The 24,726-nt window shown below is 42.6% G+C and overlaps 1 protein-coding gene across 1 annotated transcript; it reads right to left on the bottom strand.

Moving 5' to 3' along the window:
- Nucleotides 1–1,804: 1,804 nt before the first annotated feature.
- On the bottom strand, nucleotides 1,805–18,827 carry LOC134573023 (3-galactosyl-N-acetylglucosaminide 4-alpha-L-fucosyltransferase FUT3-like). The gene is made up of 2 exons (XM_063432383.1): nucleotides 18,776–18,827; nucleotides 1,805–2,918 (listed from the first exon to the last, which is right to left on the bottom strand). Exon 2 carries the CDS (start codon nucleotides 2,909–2,911, stop codon nucleotides 1,805–1,807), a length of 1,107 nt encoding a protein of 368 aa, XP_063288453.1. The 5' UTR covers nucleotides 2,912–2,918; nucleotides 18,776–18,827.
- Between the last annotated feature and the right edge of the window lie 5,899 nt (nucleotides 18,828–24,726).

The raw sequence follows: 24,726 nt of genomic DNA, 5'->3' as shown, positions 1-24,726 counted from the left end.
TATAAGAAAACACATAATTTATGCTTTCATTTTTCAAGAAAATCCATACCCCCCTAAAAGCAGTGTCCAGTGAAGCAGGAAGTCAATGAGCGGGGTAAAAGAGTGGGCCACTGATGCGAATCAAGTGACCAGAACGGCAAAAAGGGGCGAACATGCCAAAAAAGGGGGCATGTCTGTCCAAAGAATTGGAAGGCCAGTCTGGCATCAATGTGCCCATGTCGCCCAGTCCCCTAGTCTCCCAGTGTCTGTGTCCCCATTTCTCCCAGTGTCCCCATGTCTCAGTGTGTCCCGTGTCACTAGGATACTAGGGACACTGAGAGACATGGGGACACAGTGACATGGGGACACTGAGAGACCCGGGGACACTGAGACACTTGAGGATACTGGGAGACATGGGGGAACTTGTGGATAAAGACATTGGGAGACTGGGAGACATGGGGACACTGAGACATTTGTGGACACTGGAAGACATGGGGTCACAGACACTAGGGAGACAGAGACATGGGGACACAGACACTGGGAGACTAGGGGACACTGGGAGACATGGGGACACAGACACTTGGGGACACTGGGAGACATTGGGCACTTGTGGACATAGACATGGGGGTACTGCGAGATATGGGGACACAGACATTTGGGGACACTGAGAGACATGGGGACACTGAAACACTAGGGACACTGGCTGGGAGACATGGGGACACTGGGAGACATGGAGACACATGTGTCTCAGCGTCCCTATGTCTCACAGTGTCCCAGTGTCTCAGTGTCCCCATGTTTCCCAGTGTCCCCAAGTGTCTGTGTCCCCATGTCTCCCAGTGTCCCCTAGTGTCTCAGTGTTCCCTAGTGTCTCAGTGTCCCCATGTCTCCCTGCTGCCTCCCCCCCCCTTCACATACCTGAGCTGTAGTCTGTCTCTGCAGGCTGGGAGATGCTGTTTGGACTCTCTGTGCTGTGTAGCTGCTCCCCTGCAGATCAGTGATTAGAGAGAGGCAGGGAGGGAGATGCTGTAACTTCCTATCCCTGCCTCTCTCCATACACAGTGACCCCTACTGGCCGGTGCTGGTATTGCAGAGTAATCTCTTTATACTGAGAAAAATATTTGCATTTGTATTGCCGGCACGGCCAGGCAGCCTCAAATACCGGCTGTCCCTTAAAATACCAGTCAGGTGGCAAACCTAAGAGTAGTGTGTAAAAAAAAAAAGTGTAAAAATGTATTATTATTTTTTTCTAAATGGGCCTATTCCATGGGCCTGGGCCTGGAGCTGCAGCGCCACAGGCTGATCACTGTTTAATAGACATGACCCTACTAGCTGGGTCACATGCTGCACTAGCCAATCACAGCCATGCCACTAGTAGGCATGGCTGTGATGGCTTCTAAGGGCACACGAGTCAAACGCTTGTTGATTGGCTGCCCTGCAGCCTTTCAAAACGCGTTATTAAATCGCCGAACACCGAACTCCAACCCGAACATACAGTGATATGTCCGTGTTCGGGTCCGGGCTAGACCTTTATCCTCTTCTACATACCTTCCTTCTTTTATTTTTAATCCAACTAATCCTTGTTTTACTTTCGTTTTCTCATTTATGTATCTAAAAAGTGTTTTGTCCCTTTTTTTTTTTTTTTTACTGACTGTGCTATTTTCTCCTCTGTGTGCGATTTGAAAGCTCTTATGTTTAGGAAATCAAATATTCTAAACATTACTGTGCAAGTAAGAAGAAAGTAAATCATGAAAGGATCACATTTTTATACATGATGAAACTATATGATATTTGATAATTAACATTGTACAATACAGTGTTCTAAACTCTATGGTTTGTCATGTTCTAGAAACCATTTGGCCACACTAGGAATTGCCTGGTATTCTCTGTTCTGTTTCAGTGCCCAACAGGCTTTGCAATAAAAGAAAGGCCACCCGCCCTCTATCTTTACTTGATAATATTTTCTCCAGTTAAAATATTTCTTGTATCGATCTTCATCCTTGTCCAGTTCAAGAAGATATTCAGCCAGTTCCTTAGGACTGGAAAAATCATCTACATGAATAAAGGCATCTCCAGGTATAAAACGCTCATAGTTCAAACGAGATGGTCCCAACACGACTGGTACAGACCATGAATTTAATGCATTTGACCAGAATTTCTCTGTTATATAATCCTTGTAAATAGAATTCTCAAATGACAGATAAAATTTATACTGGGATATAGTTTTATGGAGATCTTCATTTTTCAGTTCAGTGTGTCGTCTACCATAGATATCTATCTGGATGTGTTTTTTAAATTCCTCATAATATGTAACACGAGGTGCGCCAGTGTACCATTTACTGACTACCCAAGAAACTAACTTGGACTTGGCTGGAATGGCGAAGTCCTTGGGCTCCTTCAAGGTTTCAATTCTACCATATGGTATGTAGATATCAGAATCCTGACGGAACGTCATTGTCAAGTTGAAAAGGTTGTCTAGAAAATTCAGGTTTCTGATGATCAATGGGGGCTCCAAGTTGAACCAGACCCAACGCTGAAAATAAGGTCTTGGTTTCTTGGGTAATGAATTTCGGTTATACATAATGTCTACATGATGCATGACTACGGCATCAGCAACATTATATAGATTCCGATCAGCTGTCATCCTGCATCCAGTAATTCCATAAGCACTATGGCAGATATCCAAAGGAAAATGTTCTCCATAGGGCCAGACCCAAACTAAGATAAGTATCTCTTCTTGTTCATTTTGTGCCGAAACCTGTGAACTCAGGTTTGTCACAGTTTCAGTCAGTATTTTCTCAATGACCTCTGTCTGTTGGGGGAACAGGATTCTTTGAAATTCTACTTTATTCCAGGAAAGTGAAAGAAAAAACACTGCTAGCAGCAAAATTGAGACTGCCAGACAAGGATAGGTGGTGACTCTATTCCATGCCATGTGTATTCTGTGAAGGAGAAACAAAAAATAGAATGATTGGCACGGAATTTGTTGGCGCTTTATAAATAATAATAATAATAGTACCATGTCCACCTGATAGCCTGCTTTGGTGTTTAAAACATGACAGCAATAGAAGTTATTATATAATAAAACATGTTTCCTCTTAGAGTTTTATATTCTTTCATTTAGTAAACCTTTTAGAATTACTTATCTGCAGAAGCCATTAAAGTTTCTGATCTCCATTTCTGGTTATTTTTGATGGATTTGAGCCCAACAGCAATAACATCAATTTATTGTTTTTGGCTTATGCTTTTCAAATGATCTCAATTAGTTAAAAAAAAATCTCTAAAGACTTTCTATGGAGGTGACCAGAATTTTGTAGATAAATCATTTTAACCCCTTAAGGACCAAACTTCTGCAATAAAAGGGAATCATGACATGTCACACATGTCATGTGTCCTTAAGGGGTTAAAGGTTTTCGTAACAGGATTGTGATTTGAAACGCTTATCGAAAATAATGAAATCAAGGACAATGTGTTTTGACATTGTACCAATGTACACTATGCATCAAAGAATACAAAATAAAATAAAAAAATAATATATATATTAAAAAACTGGGACGTTTCATTCCTCAACCAGAAAAATAAATGAGAAAAGCATTTAAAGATTTAACCAAGTAAAACATATGTGTCAAACTCAAATCTGAAATTTTACTGTTACGTATTAAAGATGTTTTGCCCATACTTTTTTTTTTAATTCTTTATTTTTGCCGTACATAATAGCAGTTTCAGGTTTAGAATACCATGACAGTAAAATCAAAGGTTTAACATAATACAACCTAGGTATTTGCATTAAGGCGACTGCACAATGTGGTGAGTTGAGTTATTCCAATAGACGTGTGTTCTCTGGGATAAGTTGAAGTATCCGTGATATACGTGATTCTCCACTACTTGTGTTGCCTATGTATCAGCCATTGCATTATTTGTTTTTCTTGGTGGCAAATGTAAGAAGGTTACGTCTTGTGCCGATATATGTCTAGGGCACGTCTAAGGAAATATTATGGTAAATGTTATATGTATTAACTATGTGTGGTTTATCCTCAGGTCAATATGATAGGGTATTAACAGTGATCTGATGCCGTTCTGCATCTCTTGACCTATCTGTGATTCCCCCTAACCTATGGGGGGGTGGGGGGGAGAGGAAGGGTGTTGGAGATCTTCCAAGTGTTGGCAGCCCACTTAAATGGACTTTGAGATCATATAGTGGAGGGAGGTGTGTGGGGCTCTCAGGTGGAGGAGTTACATGCGTTCCCCTGAGCCCGAGTCTGTGTGGTTGTCTAGTATGCCTCTATTAGTGTCTATTGATATGCGAATAGCAATATTGCATTGTACCCCCTGTGGTGTATAAAAGGAAAAGTATAATGCGTAAGCTTCGGGTTTTACAGTAAATAGGTAATAACTAAAAGCATGAAATTTAACTATACAATGCTTAAATTCCAGATTTAACATACAACTGGTACATTTAGTTAGAAATCCAATTTTGCATGGGTGAAGAAGTCCCAAAAGTTACTAGACAAAATGGGACGACATCTTAGGAGGTCGGGGTAGGTGTCGATAGTCAAGTATCAGTGTTCCTTCTGGTCCTGGGTGTAAAAGGGGTGATGTTGCTCACATACTATTCGGCTGGTGTCGCCGACTGACTTAGCTGCGGGTTTTTGCGGCCCATTGCGTCGTTGGGGGAATGCACCTAGGGTATTCTTGACAAAGAAGTCGAAGACTGCCTTGAGGTTGCTGTCCTGACCCAGCCGCTGGCCCCCCGTGTGGTAGGCCCGAGATCCTTGGCGCCGGGTTTTGGTGGTCGCCGGGAACAAAAAGGGCATCTGCGGGTTTGGTGGGTCATCTCGGGTGTAGATCCGGGATTTTGGATCCGGGAGTTCGCTCGCAGGGATTGAGGGTTTACTCGATTAAATGGCCGGAACCGGTCTGACTTGCGTGCGTTTCCATGTGCTGCTTGGCTCCGCGCCCCCTTGCCCATACTTTTTGCCCTCTTTATTTACAGGCCTGCCCGTACATTCGGTTTTGGCACACCACAACCAAATTTAGCTAATGACACAATCTACGCTTACTCGACTAATTTCCCTGACCACAAATAAATAAATATACACACATATATATATATATATATATATATATATATATATATGTATATATATATATCGCGCCAGGCATCAGTCCCGCTGCATCATTCTCGGGTCATGTCCTCACTTTACGGTTGCTTTCACCTATTTCAGTTTCTTATACTTACTGTTGCATGTTCGTGCACATCCGTTCGTTTAAAATTACATGGTCATACATATTACTTGCTCCTTTCATGCATTTGCAAACTCCCGAACGGGAAAATGTTTTTGTTTCATTGCCTATCATTGGCTATTCCTATTCCGTGCATTTAAATCTCCCCGAACGGGAACAATGCTTGTTTCACATGTTCCTGTCATACCAGGCTTAGGTTTGTGCATTTAATCTCCTGAATGGGAACACTGTTTGTTGTACATTTACTGGTCATACCAGGCTTACGTTCGTGCATTTAATCTCCCGAACGGGAACACTGGTTGTTATACATTTGCCTATCGTACCAAGCTTACGTCCGTGCTGTTAAATCTTCCGAATGGGATCACTGTTTTGTGTTACATTGCCTGTTATACCAGGCTATTATGTTTGTGCATTTTAATCTCCGAACAGGCACTGCTTTAGTTTTTCCTGTCATTATACAAAATTATTATGTTCACGCATATATCTCACGAACAGCAGTTCACCATGCCAACACTGACCCCTACAGTTCACTCCTAATATCTCAGGACAACTTGCATTATGATTCATTGGATTTTTTCTACTAAACACTCATGATTACTGACCCCTACCGTTCAATAGACAACAGCTGTTTCACATATCAACATAAGAAATTTTCTACCAGCTTGTGTAATTTACACATATATTGTTTTAACAGTAGACAGTCACATATATAACCTGTACTTAATTAATTCTATGACCACATATACAGAGAGCGCTCGGCTTACAATAATAATATAGTCTCCCTAGAAGGGGGACATACAGCATACAAGAATTTTGACAGAGCACTTTGCTCTACCACTTGTTCATGCTGCACATAATAGGTTAAGATTGGTACATGTTCATAACCATTATTGCATACGGTGTTTAAGTAGTTTTACAGGTTACGGTACTTTGCTTTTATCTTGTACATACTGCACATATTAGGATATGACATATCCATTATTTCATATGTTGTTTTATCCCTTCAGGTTAACAGATACTACTAAAACCTATAAGGATTTTCAATACCCTACTACCAGATACATACACCTGCTCACGTAGTATATTTATATCCTATTTTTCCCTGGAATAGTTAATAGTGTACTGGCAATTAGGTATGTTAGGGTCCAATAGGTATTATCCGTTTCTCTGCATTATGCTTTTCGGTTAGTGGTCCCACGAGGCTAACACCCTGCCTCACATTCGGAGGCATACACCCATTGCATAGTAACATAGAGAGGGCCTCACCTGTCACTCCCTTTCCTATTTTTTCTGGTTACAGTCACCGAGAGGCCGACATCCCGCCACTACGTTTGGTGGCCACAAAAATCCCCTCGCGCCAACGCATAGGTAGAGCCTCTCAAGCCACTTGGTAACTAGCAGGGCCTCACCAGTCACCAAAAAAACAAGCTGAGTTTGCAAGCCAGTACAAGACCCCTGTTGTTCAAATAATAATGGCTATTTTCATTGTCATTTAAAATGTCTCAAGTAGGTGGCGAGGAATTATCTCTTCCTAGCACTCCGACTAGATTTGACACGCCTTCACGTAGAGGAGATGTTGCTAGTCCAGCATCAATCAGATCCTGGACAATCCCACGCATTACCACCGAGCTAAGGAGGTGAATGTGACCCGAACATCCATCCGGACCCGAACATCCAGGTGTCTGCTCAACTCTATTTATTATCCATTGCCAAAAATAAACATAAAACTTACAGTTGTATATATACTAATTAGATATAGTGATCCCAAAAATCAAGCCAACGGGTGATATATTGTGTCTATATAGACACAGCGTAGGTAAGTAAGACAATAATCAAAGAAGCAATTATCTGGAGGCTTAAAAGGGCCTTTTTCTACACATATATTCTCCTCCTAATCCTGCAAAATGTCCACTTATCAATAGTCTGGACTATTAAATACAATCACCCAAACCCCTCAACTACTGCACCTTCAAGGGTGCAAAAAATAAACAATAAGTATAATAATCTGCACCTACACAGGTTCTATTGGTGCCTGATACGTATATCCTATAGCACCTTTATGGATGCCAATGGTATAAGTCCCTGTATAAACGGCTGCAATGGAGTCTCCTATCTCCTGGTAAATATAGGTTAACCCTAACTTAACCCCATGGAGCATCTGCACAATAAAAACAAAAGTGGTGATCAAGCTTAGTGCTTAGTGAGTAAAGTGCTAAGTAAAAATAAAGTCCCGACGCACGTTTCCGTGCTCTAACGGCACCTCCATCAGGGTGGCAGCCTTCATCCTGCTTCCACCTATTGCGTCTCATGTTCCATCCCCCAAAATGACATCATCTAGGTGGGCGGATCTTGCAAGTTTAACCCTGCGTGGTAGTTCCCAGTAAGGAAGGATGTATGTGATTCTCAGGCGGAGTATCCACCTTAACCCTTTAACTTATCAATCATTTACAGGTAGAATAGATAAGAATATACTAAACAGTTATAAATGATGTTATGGGGGTGGACTACTTGTTATTGTGCAGATATATATGAAAATACCAGTAAATATCAAACGGCACAGATTGTATCTTCTTGATAAAGGGGCTATAGATCCTCCTCTGGAATTCTGCAATTTTTCAGGTAGTATTATTTTATGAATCCTTTATTATAGCATCTGTTCTGTAAATAGAAACTTAGAGTATACTTCCATCTTTTCACAGTAGTCTATTATAGGGTGAAGTGCGTTACAGGTCCCTAATCTCTTTTCCAATGGATGGAGCAATAAAGACAATTATGGAGATGTGAGGACATCATTGTCATGCTGAGTCGCTGAAGATCTACTAAATGGTAGATCTATTTTGGTAAACTAGTGGATAATTTAGCTGTTGTATTAGTAATCAATCTTTGAATGATGTGATATTTTAGAGGTCGTTAATAAATGCAGAGAATGTAAATCCTCCATTAAGTCCCAGAGGGGAGAGTGTCTTCAGATGATGTTTCCAAAAGCACTCCCTCCTCAGCAGGCGTCTGTCAAGGTTGCCTTTCGTTTGATCCAGGGTTACTAATTCGATGCCTTGGAATTCCAGTCCTTTGGTGTTGCTCTGATAGACCAGTTTGACATGCCTGGATATTGGTGTCGATATTTCTAGTTTTTTAATAGAGTTGATATGTTCTAGAATGCGTCTCTTGAAGGGGCGAAACGTTTTTCCTATGTACATGAGACCACGTTGGCATGTCAGTGAATAAATTAGCCCTTTTGTGTTACAGTTAAAGAAAGATTTAACTTGAAATGTTTCATTATGGCTGCTATTCTCAGTGTTTGGATTCCTTAGAAATAAAGTTGCACGCTTACAGCGGCCACACTTGTAAGTCCCTTTTAATTTACATGACAGCCAGTGCTTTGGTGCCATCTCCCTTTGAAAATGACTGTACCAATAAGTCTTTGAAATTCTTTCCCCTTCTAGATGTGATGGATGCATTTGGAGAAATTACATCCCTGAGATAACCATCCTGTCTTAGGATGGGCCAAAATCTATCCATAATAGTTTTTACCCTATCCCAACCTGCATCATAGGTGGCTATGCACCTTAATGGTTTAGAGGGTTTACTTCCTCACTTAGGAGACTTTCTCTTTCAGTTAAAATTGCCCTATGATACGCTCTTTTTAAGCATTTGTTGGGATAACCTTTTGACCTGAACATAGAGCGTAGTTCTTTTGCCCTCTTTTTGAAGTCCTATGTCAGAGCAATTTCTTCTGAGGCATAGATATTGGCGAATAGAAATACCCTTTTGATGGGTGTTGGTTTCTCCAGTTCAACAGACTATTAGTGGCTGTACTTTTTCTATAAAGGTCTGTTCGTATGGTACCTTCAGTCTCGGGAGTTAGTGTCACATCCAAAAAGTTTAAGGAGAGATTTCCCACCTCTGCTGTAAATCTCAAATTGAGTTCATTTTAATTTAATAATTTGACAAAGGAGAAGAAATCCTCACTAGACCCCATCCAAGCAAACAACCAGCATGTCACCTATAAACAACTTTATTTTCCCACCAACCTAGGTGCAGGTTTGCATATGATGGCGCACAAGATGTCCCCGTAGCAGTCCCCTGCACCTGGTGGTAGTAAACCCCATCAAAGATTAAGTAATTATGCATCAATATGAAGTTGAGTAATTCAATTGTGAATTGGCTGTGTTTCTCCAGAATGGTCCCTCTTTTGGATAAAAATGATTTGGTATGTTGTAAACCCAAGGCATGTGGTATGAAGTTATAAAGGGCCTCTACATTGTGGCTACATAGAAAAGAACGAGAGGTAATTGCTTGGATGACAATTCTGACAAAGTCTGTTTTGTGTCCCTCAGGTAGGAGAGGAACCCCACCACCAGTGGTTTTAGAATGTGATCTACATGGATGCTTACATTTTGTTTGAGGTTGCCATTCCTTGATACCATCAGTCTTCCAGATAGTGTTGGTTGTTTTTTGCGTATCTTGGGCAGGTTGTAAAAGGTCAGGCTGGGCAGGCTGTAACTAATTAGCATATAGATACAACTGTCAGTTTTATGTTTATTTTTGGCAATGGATAATAAAGCCTGTTATATCATTGAATAGACGGCTAAATGGTTATCTTTTGCTATATTGCAGCAATCTTTTCACACATTGTTTACTGTTGAAGACACTTCATTAAAAGTTTTATGAAATATCAAACCAGGGATTCTCACATGATTTATATTTTTACTATAAGGCCTGAGTGGAATTGGTACCACCCTCACTGACCAACCCCCGTCCGGGATATTCTCGGTATAGGGGTAACTTAGTCTATTCATTTTGTTTCTGTCTTTATATTCTGTACCATCAACCAGGGTGTTGAATGCAGGCTTTTTATCTCGGAATTTTCTACTTAGAAACAGCACGAGGAAGGGTTGCCCCCTGTCGCGCTTGATCTTTATTTTAGCATTAGAACCTTTGATTTACCGGATTAAACATGATAAGGATATAGAGTCCCTACACAAAAAGGCAACCAAAAAATTGCTGTCTTCAAAGACGATATCCTATTATTTCTTACTTGCCCACATTTCTCTTTGAAGCATATGGCAACGTGTCTGATTATACAAACAACACTGCCAAAACTCAGGGGCTTCCTGTAAATCTTCCGCATCATCAACTGAATTAATTACATGATTTTGAGTGGCAAAAAGACGCAATAGCTTATTTAGGGACGTATGTCATTCTCAAATCATTATTTTGAAGCAAAACCATTACAAACTACAGACTAAAATATCCCAAACTTTGGAGGGTTGGTGTGGGACTAGGACCTTGTGGTTAGGACGTATTAATGCATTTAAAATTATTGTGTGACCACAATTGTTGTTTTTATTTCGAACACTACCGATTGAAATTCCTAAACCGCTTCTAATGAAATATCAGCAGACGATAAATGCAAATATATGGAAACTCAAGCCTCCGAGGGTCTCCTGGAAATGCACCTGCATTGCCATGAAGAAAGAAGGCTTGAGTGTTCCAAATGTGGCAAAGTATTATGTGGCATCTGTGATGGACCGCCTGGCACCCTGACTGGGGACCTCTGTCAATCGCCGCTTCCTAGTGCTTGCGAACACCATAAGCACTGTACTGGAACACCATAACCACTGTGAACCCCACAAACCGCGACAGCTTAGTTTTTAATCTTGCTGTCTTCCACTCAACCTGGACCCAAGACCAGGAACCAGCTTCCAGTGGGTAGACCTCCTAGTCCAGAGAGCGTAGCAGGAACAGGTCTTATAAGAGCTAGTGATTATACACAGGGGAGTATAGCAATCCCCAGAGTGTACATAGTTCTCCAATCCCCCAAACATGAGCCAAGACTTCATGAAGGGGTAAACGAATCTCAATTTAATGGGAGCCACACTGCCTTTTATGACAATCCCCATGCAAGGGGTACGCCCACATGGACCTTGTTGGGGACTCCAACACAAAGACAGACCAATAAGAACAGTGATTAAATAACAAACACTCCCATAACAAACATACAATCCCTCCTCCCTGCTTGGGAGATAATTAGATCAGTAACTGTACTAATTCTAATCACATTATCTCAAAGTACCCTAAAATACATAAAACCCCACAAATTAAAATCCCCTGATATGGGTGACCAACATATACAAAAATCACCCAGGTCAGTTCAGGGATTCAGAAATTTTATGGAAGTCATAGTTTTTACCGACCGAGCCATAGCCAAAAATAGTTACATAGAAGTGGACTGACCGGGAACCGCAATGTTTTCATGCCGAAAATAGTTCCAGGGCATTCGCGGCTAAGTCCCCCGGAAGTCTGTTCGCGGTTTTAGTCCATGCAAACAAGATGACTGCCACCTCGTGGTCCCCCATAGGAATTGCGGCCACCCAGACGAACACTTAGACCACAGAGGTGGAAATTACAACCATGTATCAATTAAGCTTAACAAGCTCCAGGGTGGTCTCCGGTTCGTGCGGCTGTTCGGTAAACGAACCATATAGTCCCAATAGGTACCAATATTTTTTTAAACATAGGCTACCACAGGGCCATAGTCACAGGGCATGAGGCTGGCAAACAGGCCCTCCAAGAGCCAGTGACGAGGCTACTTTCATCACAGCATCTATCATGTCGCAGACAGCCAGAGCAGGCGCCACTTATACCCCGCCCTCCCCCTCAAGGGAATGTATTAAAACAAGCAATAAGTGCCCCACATTTAATAACAGACCAACTCGGGTCCTGAAACAGTATCCACGTAATGTCATGTTGGCTTCAACAAAATTGTCACCATCATTATGGCACAAATAGGTTTCAAAATTGGTATCGCTACCGATAGGCATTTATGCCACTATGCAGAGCCTGCAATACCGCACACCTGTATCAAAGAAAAATTGAGGTCCTGGCAGGGGAAATTCCTCTCCTGATTGGGACGCTTCTCTGCGATCAAAATGGTTATCATCCCCAAATTGCAGTATCTGCACCGAACACTTCCAATTAATATCCCATCTTCCTCTCTCAAAAGAAACTAAAAAAAAAATGTATAATTTCATTTGGGCGAATAAAGTCCCAAGAATACCTCCATATACGCTTTATAACAAATTCACCCAAGGAGGAATGAACCCCAAAGTGAAACTTGACCGCCAGGCGGCAATTATTAGCTCCATAGTGCCGGTACAAACACAACAATGGGTAGACATGGATGTAACAAAACTCCTATTTTGCCTTATCCAAAGCCATTAGCCTCCTCAGTTCAGGAATTTGCTTCATCTGTGATTCCCTTATTTTCTTACCATTTGACACTGTAAAGTACCAAACACCGACCACCCCCGCCTCATTAAGTTCAAAGAAAACAAGAATTTAGTACTCTTTGTGTGGCCATCTTGTCGCATGAAAGCAGGCAGCGGGACTTGGTCACCGAGTGTCTGGAACACCAAAACAGACACTCGACCGCATGAACACCAAAACTATACGAATGCCTGCTTCTGTTCGCGGCAAGCCAGGAGAGCGCTGTTCGAATGGATCTCATGAACAAACGCTACCAATGAGCCAGGGGACCTGTTTGCCTTTTCATTCGGTTTATAACTCCCAAACTTGACTGACCACTACCTCTGAAACTGTGGAACTATTTTGGACAGGCTATTCAACTGTGGCAATTCAACAGTGTTCGTGGGATCTGAGTGCTTTTCGGACATGTTGGCTATCTGGGGATGTACAGACTATGGGGGTTTATTTATGCGAATTATGTATTTTGTGTTTTAAAGCATTTTTTTGTTTTGTAAAAGTGTATGTTTTCTGTGCCTGGAGATAATTGAGTTTAATACAGTACTTAACTCACTTATCTCCCAGGTACAGAGGAGGAATTATCATGTTTAATGTGGGAGTGTCCTGGACCTGAGAGCCAATTGCATTGTGTGATTGTTTGTACTGCAGTCTACTCTCAGGTCCAGGAGGGAGTGACCCTTGCATGGGGACTTGCGTGAAATGCCAGTTGTGGCTACCATTAAACACATTCGTGTTACCCCTTCATGAAGTCTTGGCTCCTGTTTGGGAGATTGGGAGCTATATTCACTTCTTGCTTGGATTTTGGGAGATTCTTCACGGATATACTTAGACTGAGTATAGGGGATCCTTTACAATGGAGGACTCAGCAAGACAGGGGCAAACTCTTTTGACACTACTATGGTTACCAAAACAAGAACCAAGGCTACCTATAGCGGCCTTGACCATTAACATCTGAGACGCCTGTAATAAACTCCCCTTTTCAAGTGAGTTTGCCACAAGTTCTTGGAGGGGACTACGGCTCCTGCAACAGAGCTGGTTAATGTACTTTAAACAGGCTCTGTTCGTGCAATTGGAACTATATGGTTCGTTTACTGAACAACCACCACCCTGGAGCTTGTTAACACCTATTAACAACTTGGAACGTTTCTCACCGCAGTGTTCTAATTTTTCGTCTGGGTGGCTGCGATTCCTATAAACAACCACGAGGTAGCGGCCATCTTGTTCAAATGAACGCAAACAGCGTTGTTTGGGCATGAATCTCCTGGAACTAAAAATCGAATACAGAAACTCCCGAACATCGCTGGATTTCCATCATCGCCTGCGTTTCTATTCAGCTTAGAAGGGCACTGTTCGGTGAGATCATTCATCTGGATGAAGGGGAACAAGCTCCAGGGTAAGTCTATTGACCTGTTCGGTAGTTCATTTGCAAACTACCGAACTAGACCGGCCGCAAGCCCTGATTCTCTGGAACTGTGTTGGGCATGATATGGAAATTGTGTGTTTTTCTGCCTGTGGATAATTGGGTTATTGTATTATCTACTTTAATTGTATTACAGGTAGAGGGGAGGGATTGTGTAATTTATGTGGGCGTCTTGTTCATTTTTATACTGTTTTTATTGGCTTGCATGTGTCCTGTGCCCAACAAGGTCCACCTGGGCATCAACCTTGTTGGGAAAATTGTATAAAAGGCCAGTGTGTCCCATTAACCCCTTAAGGACCAAACCTCTGGAATAAAAGGGAATCATGACATGTCACACATGTCATGTGTCATTAAGGGGTTAAACTGGAGATTCCTGTTTACACTCCAAAACTGTGTGTCGTCCAGTTATTTGAGATAAAGAAGATTTGCTCCTGTGTCTGCTGTTCCAGTTTGCAGGAGATTCAATGGGGAAAGTCCTTGTAAGGACTAGAGCTAAATCCCCATTCGGTTCTAGAGTTCCCAGGACTGAGTGTCGTCCAGTGCCTGGGGGTGTCAGAGCTAAATCCCCATTCGGTTCTAGAGTTCCCAGGACTGAGTGTCGTCCAGTGCCTGGGGGTGTCAGAGCTAAATCCCCATTCGGTTCTAGAGTTCCCAGGACTGAGTGTCGTCCAGTGCCTGGGGGTGTCAGAGCTAATTCCCCATTCGGTTCTAGAGTTCCCAGGACTGAGTGTCGTCCAGTGCCTGGGGGTGTCAGAGCTTAACCCCCATTCGGTTCCAGAACTCCCAGGGCTGAGTGTCGTCCAGTGCCTGGGGGTGTCAGAGCTAAATCCCCATTCGGTTCTAGAGTTTCCAGGACTGAGTGTCGTCCAGTGCCTGGGGGTGTCAGAGCTAATTTCCCTTTCGGCTCCAGGAAGGAGGTGGCAGTTCCAGGGCCCCCGTCCAGCTACTCACATGCTAACCAATGCCAAATGCACAAACTCGCGATGACTTCAAATATGTATGTACTACCATTGTATCACTGTAATCACTGTGAAATTCCTTTATAAAATGCAGGATAAAAAGTAAAAAAAAAAAAACCACAAACAAATTCAGTTTTTATTGTCATCTTCTTTTTCCTCCCTCCCACTGTTTATTAATCATCATTTCACTTTGCTGAAGTGCCTGGATTTTTCAGTATGTTATGAAATTGTCACTATATTCACCTATGCCTAATACAAAGATTATTGTGGCTTCTACACTGTATTTCAATGATTGTTAACGTTGTGGTACCTGATGTTTTGTTTGTAATATGTTCCCTTGTTAGCAGAGCTGGATTAAGGATGCCCATGGCCCTGGGTATGGTGTCATACTGAGCCTCCCTCCTGGAGCCCTGGGCTCTGTTTCTGTAAGTGGTGTGTAGTGGCTATGTGTATTTAGAAGGCAGAGCACTGTATGGGTGTCGGAGTGTTCTGTGAGTGGTTGCTAAATATGTGTGTGTGTGTATGTATGTTTTGTCCTCTCCCCCTTGTACCAGGGCCATCTGTTCATTAGTCTCACTACTGGTGCTGTCTGTGTGTAGCCTTTGTTACCTAATGGGTAATCCAGCGATGCATGTTTGCTAAATTTTAATTTTTATTAATTAATAATTAACTTCTAATTGCACTCTCCGTGATGCTTTGTTAACTACACTTTGATCAGGAAAATAAAACTTATTCTTACTTATTTATTTTATTCTCCAAGGTACAATAAACATAGTATATGTCCGTTCACTATATACATAAGACTGTTTTCTTGGAGTTACACCAAAATTGATACTTTGACATCAACATTAAAGAGTTCTGGTCGATGCACAAGCAATCTATAGGAAACCTTAGAAAACGCAACACTATTTGGTAATCACTAAATGGCATTGTGGTTTTACATGATAACATAGAAACATAGAAACATAGAAACATAGAAACATAACAAAATCCCTTTTCTCACCGTAAAAGCTACACCTTGTGCAATAAGATATAAAGTCTCACCAGGCGATGGTCGGTGACTGTTGTAGTGCTGTAGTGATGAACAGCATATCCCACTAAAAGTGGAGGTTAATTAACCCTTTAAGGACTGAGCCAAATGTACATGTTGTGATCAGAACAAAACCTTGAATTTGACTAGATGTCTGTTCAACCAGAATTCACCTCTTTCATATGACGTGCACGCACACTTCTATATCATTTTGTTGAGGAGAAACAGGGCTTTCATGTCACAAATATTTGTATATTAAACATAATTTAATATATATAGAAAAATAATTGAGAAATTAAGAAATGTAATTATTTTTAGTACTTTAGTATATATATTGTAATATACACTTAAAATAATGTATTGTGTATATAAAAGTACTTATATGATCTAAGTGCTTTTTATGTACTTTATAAACTTTATTAACTTTTACTAACTTTCAATAACTTTTTCGCAGGCTTTTATGGGGACAGCCTGAGAGCTGCATGAGCCAGGTATTCAGGCCATGTGAACTCGAGGACCCTGCTATCACATAGCCCGGGAGGGCCGGATCGGGCAGTGCAGTTCTGCCCGAGCTCCCAGGCAGACCCCAGGATCACGACCGCCGGCGTGGGATGAGCGAAAACCTGGTAAGTCCTCTGGACGGCGGGGACATTCTATGCTGCCCACCAGTGTTTAGAGCTACCCCAAAAAGGACGGCATAGAATGCCCGCCATCTTTAAGGGGTTAAAGAGACACTATAGTCACCAAAACAACTTTAGCTTAATGAAGTTATATAGATCATGCCCCTGCAGTCTCACTGCTCAGCTCGCTGCCATTTAAATTGCTTTGTTTATGCAGCCCTGGTCACACCTCCCTGCATGTGACTTACACAGCCTCCTAAACACTTCCTGTAAAGAGTCATCTAATGTCTATACTTCCTTTATTGCAAATTCTGTTTAATTTAGAATTTCGTATTTCCTTCTCTGTTAATAGCTTGCTAAATCTTGCAGGAGCCTCCTGTGTGTGACAGGAACAAAAAGTGATTTAACTCTTAAATGGCAGAGAAATAAGCAGTGAAACTTCAGAGACATGCTTTATACACCAAAACCGCTTCATTAAGATTTGTTGCAAGTCCAGATTTTTTTTTTTCTTAAATTTATTTTAATCAGGTCCCCTATAGATTTTTTAGGGGCCATTTGTTTTTAAATGAAGATTGATGAAAAGTAGCTCTACAATCAAGATATTGACAGGTTACATTTTTATGTAATTTTTATGAGTGTGAAGGGAATACGTAGATTAATAATTGGAGAGGAAGGTGACTAACAGTTTGGAAACACGAAGCTACAAATGTATTCACTATTAATTGTTTAATACCGAATAGGATTGACCAGATTTGCAAAGGCTGTAGGAAAAAAAAATGCAACATTTGTAAGCTGTTTATATATTTACCAGCAATGAAACATACACCATCAATGCATGCATATTTTTTATTTTATTATTTATATAGCGCCATCAGATTCCGTAGCGCTGTACTAAACAGTTTTTTTTTTGTTTGCATTTTGGCAGTGGAGTGTCCCTTTAAGAGATGATTGAGTTTCTCTTATGAAATGCTGGAATTTTACATACTTTTTTTTACTGTTTTTGATATTTATAGCTGCCACAAAGTGTTGTTTGCCGTATTAGTTGGCCGACTCTAATAAGTTATCTGTGGGATGGCCAGTTCGCTGTGATTGTCAAGTAGCTTTCGTTTTGTTCAAACGTATGAAAAAAACCTATCCATTAACAAGAGAAGGTTGTAACTGCATGAAGAGTGGAGCATTGCTTTGTAAATACATGATGGTGTATGCAAAGATCATACATGACATTCATTATTTCACTCATGTAAAGCCATACTGTATTCTGATGCCAAACATTATGGGAAAAGTTAATCTTTTATATTTAAGACAGAACGATATAACATATAATGCTTTATTTTATTTATTATTTCCTTACTCAATAAAACATAAGAAAAAAAACCCCAACCAATTAAACAAACAGACACTGTTAACGTTTCTAATAACTCCCGGCTAATCCAATAACTCCCAATAAGGATCGATTATATTACTACCATTAAAGGCTTATTGGGATTTTAATAAAAATGTATTCAAATGTGCAAACTGAATCATATTATACATTGAAAATATTGGCTTTGGGACTCCCAGGTGGGCAATAATTTTAATAATGCCCCATGGCCATGGGCAGCAGGTGGGGGCCACTAAAAATATAGGAAGGGGGGTGGATATGCCATGGTCTACTGCATAGCACAATTGTATCCAGTTTAACCCCCCCACAGGGTGCCTAGCCACCTCCAAATAAAATTCTAAGTGTCTAAGCCCAACTCTAATAAAACCGAGAGTGGTCCAATAAATCTAATATCTGTTAAAAAAAAAAAAAAAGTGTAAACGTACCATCTTTTTTGTTCTTAAATCTTATTTTATTCAGTGACATAAAAGATCAAATAAAGTCTGTTCAAATAAAGAGCGTGGTCTCCTACATTGTGGGTCAACATGGATAACCTGACGTGTTTGTAATAGTTAAGAAATAAAGTTCCAGTAATCAATACGTGCACTGTTTAAGGAAGCTGATTGATGCAGTAGTTGTGCAGAATTAAATGCATTGTGATCCTGTATAGCAATTCGCACGGTCCTATAGGGTAAAAACATGCACACAGTCTTTTGTTTTAATATAAGTTCAGTCACTTTACTTGAAAAATCCCCACAGGAGGCAACATCGGGATCAACACCAAAGAAATATTAATGTAACAAAGTCCTGCAAACAAAGTCCTACTGAGCGCTTACTAACATTCAATTTCCCTCTCTAGCATTAAGAATTAAACTTAAACAAAATACCGGTTTCACCAACCTTATTAGCAACTCTCTGCACTCCAGAGCTCAGTCAGCCTGCTGCTTCCAGCCCTCAAATGAGAAATAAAAAGTCTCCTCTACCTGTCTACCAGGGAGGGTTTTATTTCCCCTTTGGCACATGATTACCTGCAGTTATAGGTAATAAAACCAGCCTCACATATCACACCATTCACTTTATCACATGCTGGTATAACTGGAAACACAGTGAACTAACTTAAGTATTGGAAGAGATCTGCCTTTGGAAGGATTTAACTGAATACTTTAAACAAAGTAGCAAATTCCTTGTTAAAGAATTAAAGAACTTAGCTTGTTGGAGGAGTTTGTAGAGTAGTCAGAGTCCGTTCCGTGTCCAGGGAGTATAGCGTTCAGCAAAGTCGGTTTGGTAGTTCAGCTGTAAGAATAGTCAGAGTCCGTTCCGTGTCCAGGGAGTATAGCGTTCAGCAAAGTCGGTTTGGTAGTTCAGCGGTAAGAATAGTCAGAGTCCGTTCCGTGTCCAGGGAGTATAGCATTCAGCAAATTCGGTTTGGTAGTTCAGCGGTAAGAATAGTCAGAGTCCGTTCCGTGTCCAGGGAGTATAGCGTTCAGCAAAGTCGGTTTGGTAGTTCAGCGGTAAGAATAGTCAGAGTCCGTACCATGTCCAGGGAGTATAGCATTCAGCAAAGTCAGTTTGGTAGTTCAGCTGTAAGAATAGTCAGAGTCCGTTACGTGTCCAGCGAGTATAGCGTTCAGCAAAGTCGGTTTGGTAGTTCAGCGGTAAGAATAGTCAGAGTCCGTTCCGTGTCCAGGGAGTATAGCATTCAGCAAAGTCAGTTTGGTAGTTCAGCTGTATGAATAGTCAGATACTGTTCTGTGTCCAGGGAGTATAGCATTCAGCAAAGTCGGCTTGGTAGTTCAGCTGTAAGAATAGTCAGAGTCCGTTCCGTGTCCAGGGAGTATAGCATTCAGAAAGGTTGGTTTGGTAGTTCAGCTGTAAGAATAGTCAGAGTCCGTTCCGTGTCCAGGGAGTATAGCGTTCAGCAAAGTCGGTTTGGTAGTTCAGCTGTAAGAATAGTCAGAGTCCGTTCCGTGTCCAGGGAGTATAGCATTCAGCAAAGTCGGTTTGGTAGTTCAGTGGTAAGAATAGTCAGAGTCCGTTCCATGTCCAGGGAGTATAGCATTCAGCAAAGTCGGTTTGGTAGTTCAGCGGTAAGAATAGTCAGAGTCCGTTCCGTGTCCAGGGAGTATAGCGTTCAGCAAAGTCGGTTTGGTAGTTCAGCAGTAAGAATAGTCAGAGTCCGCTCCGTGTCCAGGGAGTATAGCATTCAGCAAAGTCAGTTTGGTAGTTCAGCGGTAAGAATAGTCAGAGTCCGTTCCATGTCCAGGGAGTATAGCATTCAGCAAAGTCGGTTTGGTAGTTCAGCGGTAAGAATAGTCAGAGTCCGTTCCATGTCCAGGGAGTATAGCATTCAGAAAGGTTGGTTTGGTAGTTCAGCGGTAAGAATAGTCAGAGTCCGTTCCGTGTCCAGGGAGTATAGCATTCAGCAAAGTCGGCTTGGTAGTTCAGCTGTAAGAATAGTCAGAGTCCGTTCCGTGTCCAGGGAGTATAGCATTCAGAAAGGTCGGTTTGGTAGTTCAGCTGTAAGAATAGTCAGAGTCCGTTCCGTGTCCAGGGAGTATAGCATTCAGCAAAGTCGGCTTGGTAGTTCAGCTGTAAGAATAGTCAGAGTCCGTTCCGTGTCCAGGGAGTATAGCATTCAGCAAAGTCAGTTTGGTAGTTCAGCGGTAAGAATAGTCAGAGTCCGCTCTGTGTCCAGGGAGTATAGCATTCAGCAAGGTCGGTTTGGTAGTTCAGCGGAAAGAATAGTCAGATTCCGTTCCGTGTCCAGGGAGTATAGCATTCAGCAAGGTCGGTTTGGTAGTTCAGCGGTAAGAATAGTCAGAGTCCGTTCCGTGTCCAGGGAGTATAACATTCAGCAAAGTCGGTTTGGTAGTTCAGCTGTAAGAATAGTCAGAGTCCGCTCCGTGTCCAGGGAGTATAGCATTCAGCAAGGTCGGTTTGGTAGTTCAGCAGTAAGAATAGTCAGAGTCCGTTCCGTGTCCAGGGAGTATAGCATTCAGCAAAGTCAGTTTGGTAGTTCAGCGGTAAGAATAGTCAGAGTCCGTTCCGTGTCCAGGGAGTATAGCATTCAGCAAAGTCGGCTTGGTAGTTCAGCTGTAAGAATAGTCAGAGTCCTTTCCGTGTCCAGGGAGTATAGCATTCAGCAAAGTCGGTTTGGTAGTTCAGCGGTAAGAATAGTCAGAGTCCGTTCCGTGTCCAGGGAGTATAGCATTCAGCAAAGTCGGCTTGGTAGTTCAGCTGTAAGAATAGTCAGAGTCCGTTCCGTGTCCAGGGAGTATAGCATTCAGAAAGGTCGGTTTGGTAGTTCAGCTGTAAGAATAGTCAGAGTCCGTTCCGTGTCCAGGGAGTATAGCATTCAGCAAAGTCGGCTTGGTAGTTCAGCTGTAAGAATAGTCAGAGTCCGTTCCGTGTCCAGGGAGTATAGCATTCAGCAAAGTCAGTTTGGTAGTTCAGCGGTAAGAATAGTCAGAGTCCGCTCTGTGTCCAGGGAGTATAGCATTCAGCAAGGTCGGTTTGGTAGTTCAGCGGAAAGAATAGTCAGATTCCGTTCCGTGTCCAGGGAGTATAGCATTCAGCAAGGTCGGTTTGGTAGTTCAGCGGTAAGAATAGTCAGAGTCCGTTCCGTGTCCAGGGAGTATAACATTCAGCAAAGTCGGTTTGGTAGTTCAGCTGTAAGAATAGTCAGAGTCCGCTCCGTGTCCAGGGAGTATAGCATTCAGCAAGGTCGGTTTGGTAGTTCAGCGGTAAGAATAGTCAGAGTCCGTTCCGTGTCCAGGGAGTATAGCATTCAGCAAAGTCAGTTTGGTAGTTCAGCGGTAAGAATAGTCAGAGTCCGTTCCGTGTCCAGGGAGTATAGCATTCAGCAAAGTCGGCTTGGTAGTTCAGCTGTAAGAATAGTCAGAGTCCTTTCCGTGTCCAGGGAGTATAGCATTCAGCAAAGTCGGTTTGGTAGTTCAGCGGTAAGAATAGTCAGAGTCCGTTCCGTGTCCAGGGAGTATAGCATTCAGCAAAGTCGGCTTGGTAGTTCAGCTGTAAGAATAGTCAGAGTCCGTTCCGTGTCCAGGGAGTATAGCATTCAGCAAAGTCGGCTTGGTAGTTCAGCTGTAAGAATAGTCAGAGTCCGTTCCGTGTCCAGGGAGTATAGCATTCAGCAAAGTCGGTTTGGTAGTTCAGCTGTAAGAATAGTCAGAGTCCGTTCCGTGTCCAGGGAGTATAGCGTTCAGCAAGGTCGGTTTGGTAGTTCAGCGGTAATAATAGTCAGATTCCGTTCCGTGTCCAGGGAGTATAGCGTTCAGCAAAGTCAGTTTGGTAGCTCAGCGGTAAGAATAGTCAGAGTCCGTTCCGTGTCCAGGGAGTATAGCGTTCAGCAAAGTCGGCTTGGTAGTTCAGCTGTAAGAATAGTCAGAGTCCTTTCCGTGTCCAGGGAGTATAGCATTCAGCAAAGTCGGTTTGGTAGTTCAGCGGTAAGAATAGTCAGAGTCCGTTCCGTGTCCAGGGAGTATAGCATTCAGCAAAGTCGGCTTGGTAGTTCAGCTGTAAGAATAGTCAGAGTCCGTTCCGTGTCCAGGGAGTATAGCATTCAGCAAAGTCGGCTTGGTAGTTCAGCTGTAAGAATAGTCAGAGTCCGTTCCGTGTCCAGGGAGTATAGCATTCAGCAAAGTCGGTTTGGTAGTTCAGCTGTAAGAATAGTCAGAGTCCGTTCCGTGTCCAGGGAGTATAGCGTTCAGCAAGGTCGGTTTGGTAGTTCAGCGGTAATAATAGTCAGATTCCGTTCCGTGTCCAGGGAGTATAGCGTTCAGCAAAGTCAGTTTGGTAGCTCAGCGGTAAGAATAGTCAGAGTCCGTTCCGTGTCCAGGGAGTATAGCGTTCAGCAAAGTCGGTTTGGTAGTTCAGCTGTAAGAATAGTCAGAGTCCGTTCCGTGTCCAGGGAGTATAGCATTCAGAAAGGTTGGTTTGGTAGTTCAGCGGTAAGAATAGTCAGAGTCCGTTCCGTGTCCAGGGAGTAAAGCATTCAGCAAAGTCGGCTTGGTAGTTCAGCTGTAAGAATAGTCAGAGTCCGTTCCGTGTCCAGGGAGTATAGCATTCAGCAAAGTCAGTTTGGTAGTTCAGCGGTAAGAATAGTCAGAGTCCGTTCCGTGTCCAGGGAGTATAGCATTCAGCAAAGTCGGCTTGGTAGTTCAGCTGTAAGAATAGTCAGAGTCCGTTCCATGTCCAGGGAGTATAGCATTCAGCAAAGTCGGCTTGGTAGTTCAGCTGTAAGAATAGTCAGAGTCCGTTCCGTGTCCAGGGAGTATAGCATTCAGCAAAGTCGGTTTGGTAGTTCAGCTGTAAGAATAGTCAGAGTCCGTTCCGTGTCCAGGGAGTATAGCGTTCAGCAAGGTCGGTTTGGTAGTTCAGCGGTAATAATAGTCAGATTCCGTTCCGTGTCCAGGGAGTATAGCGTTCAGCAAAGTCAGTTTGGTAGCTCAGCGGTAAGAATAGTCAGAGTCCGTTCCGTGTCCAGGGAGTATAGCGTTCAGCAAAGTCGGTTTGGTAGTTCAGCTGTAAGAATAGTCAGAGTCCGTTCCGTGTCCAGGGAGTATAGCATTCAGAAAGGTTGGTTTGGTAGTTCAGCGGTAAGAATAGTCAGAGTCCGTTCCGTGTCCAGGGAGTATAGCATTCAGCAAAGTCGGCTTGGTAGTTCAGCTGTAAGAATAGTCAGAGTCCGTTCCGTGTCCAGGGAGTATAGCATTCAGCAAAGTCAGTTTGGTAGTTCAGCGGTAAGAATAGTCAGAGTCCGTTCCGTGTCCAGGGAGTATAGCATTCAGAAAGGTTGGTTTGGTAGTTCAGCGGTAAGAATAGTCAGAGTCCGTTCCGTGTCCAGGGAGTATAGCGTTCAGCAAAGTCGGCTTGGTAGTTCAGCGGTAATAATAGTCAGAGTCCGTTCCGTGTCCAGGGAGTATAGCGTTCAGCATGGTCGGTTTGGTAGTTGAGCGGTAAGAACAGTCAGAGTCCGTTCCGTGTCCAGGGAGTATAGCATTCAGCAAAGTCAGTTTGGTAGTTCAGCGGTAAGAATAGTCAGAGTCCGTTCCGTGTCCAGGGAGTATAGCATTCAGCAAAGTCGGTTTGGTAGTTCAGCTGTAAGAATAGTCAGAGTCCGTTCCGTGTCCAGGGAGTATAGCATTCAGCAAAGTCAGTTTGGTAGTTCAGCGGTAAGAATAGTCAGAGTCCGTTCCGTGTCCAGGGAGTATAGCGTTCAGCAAAGTCGGTTTGGTAGTTCAGCGGTAAGAGTAGTCAGAGTCCGTTCCGTGTCCAGGGAGTATAGCGTTCAGCAAAGTCGGTTTGGTAGTTCAGCGGTAAGAATAGTCAGATTCCGTTCCGTGTCCAGGGAGTATAGCGTTCAGCAAAGTCGGTTTGGTAGTTCAGCGGTAAGAATAGTCAGAGTCCGTTCCGTGTCCAGGGAGTATAGCGTTCAGCAAAGTCGGTTTGGTAGTTCAGCGGTAAGAATAGTCAGATTCCGTTCCGTGTCCAGGGAGTATAGCGTTCAGCAAAGTCGGTTTGGTAGTTCAGCGGTAAGAATAGTCAGAGTCCGTTCCGTGTCCAGGGAGTATAGCATTCAGCAAAGTCGGTTTGGTAGTTCAGCGGTAAGAATAGTCAGATTCCGTTCCGTGTCCAGGTAGTATAGCGTTCAGCAAAGTCGGTTTGGTAGTTCAGCGGTAAGAATAGTCAGAGTCCGTTCCGTGTCCAGGGAGTATAGCGTTCAGGAAAGTCGGTTTGGTAGTTCAGCGGTAAGAATAGTCAGATTCCGTTCCGTGTCCAGGGAGTATAGCGTTCAGCAAAGTCGGTTTGGTAGTTCAGCGGTAAGAATAGTC

Source organism: Pelobates fuscus, chromosome 9 (genome assembly GCF_036172605.1).
Source record: "Pelobates fuscus isolate aPelFus1 chromosome 9, aPelFus1.pri, whole genome shotgun sequence".
Classification (NCBI taxonomy): domain Eukaryota; kingdom Metazoa; phylum Chordata; class Amphibia; order Anura; family Pelobatidae; genus Pelobates; species Pelobates fuscus.
This window is presented reverse-complemented; position numbering and strand designations above follow the sequence as displayed.

Excerpts from the sequence above, each read along its gene's own strand:
- LOC134573023 (XM_063432383.1), bottom strand. The coding sequence starts at position 2,911 with ATGGCATGGAATAGAGTCACCACCTATCCTTGTCTGGCAGTCTCAATT.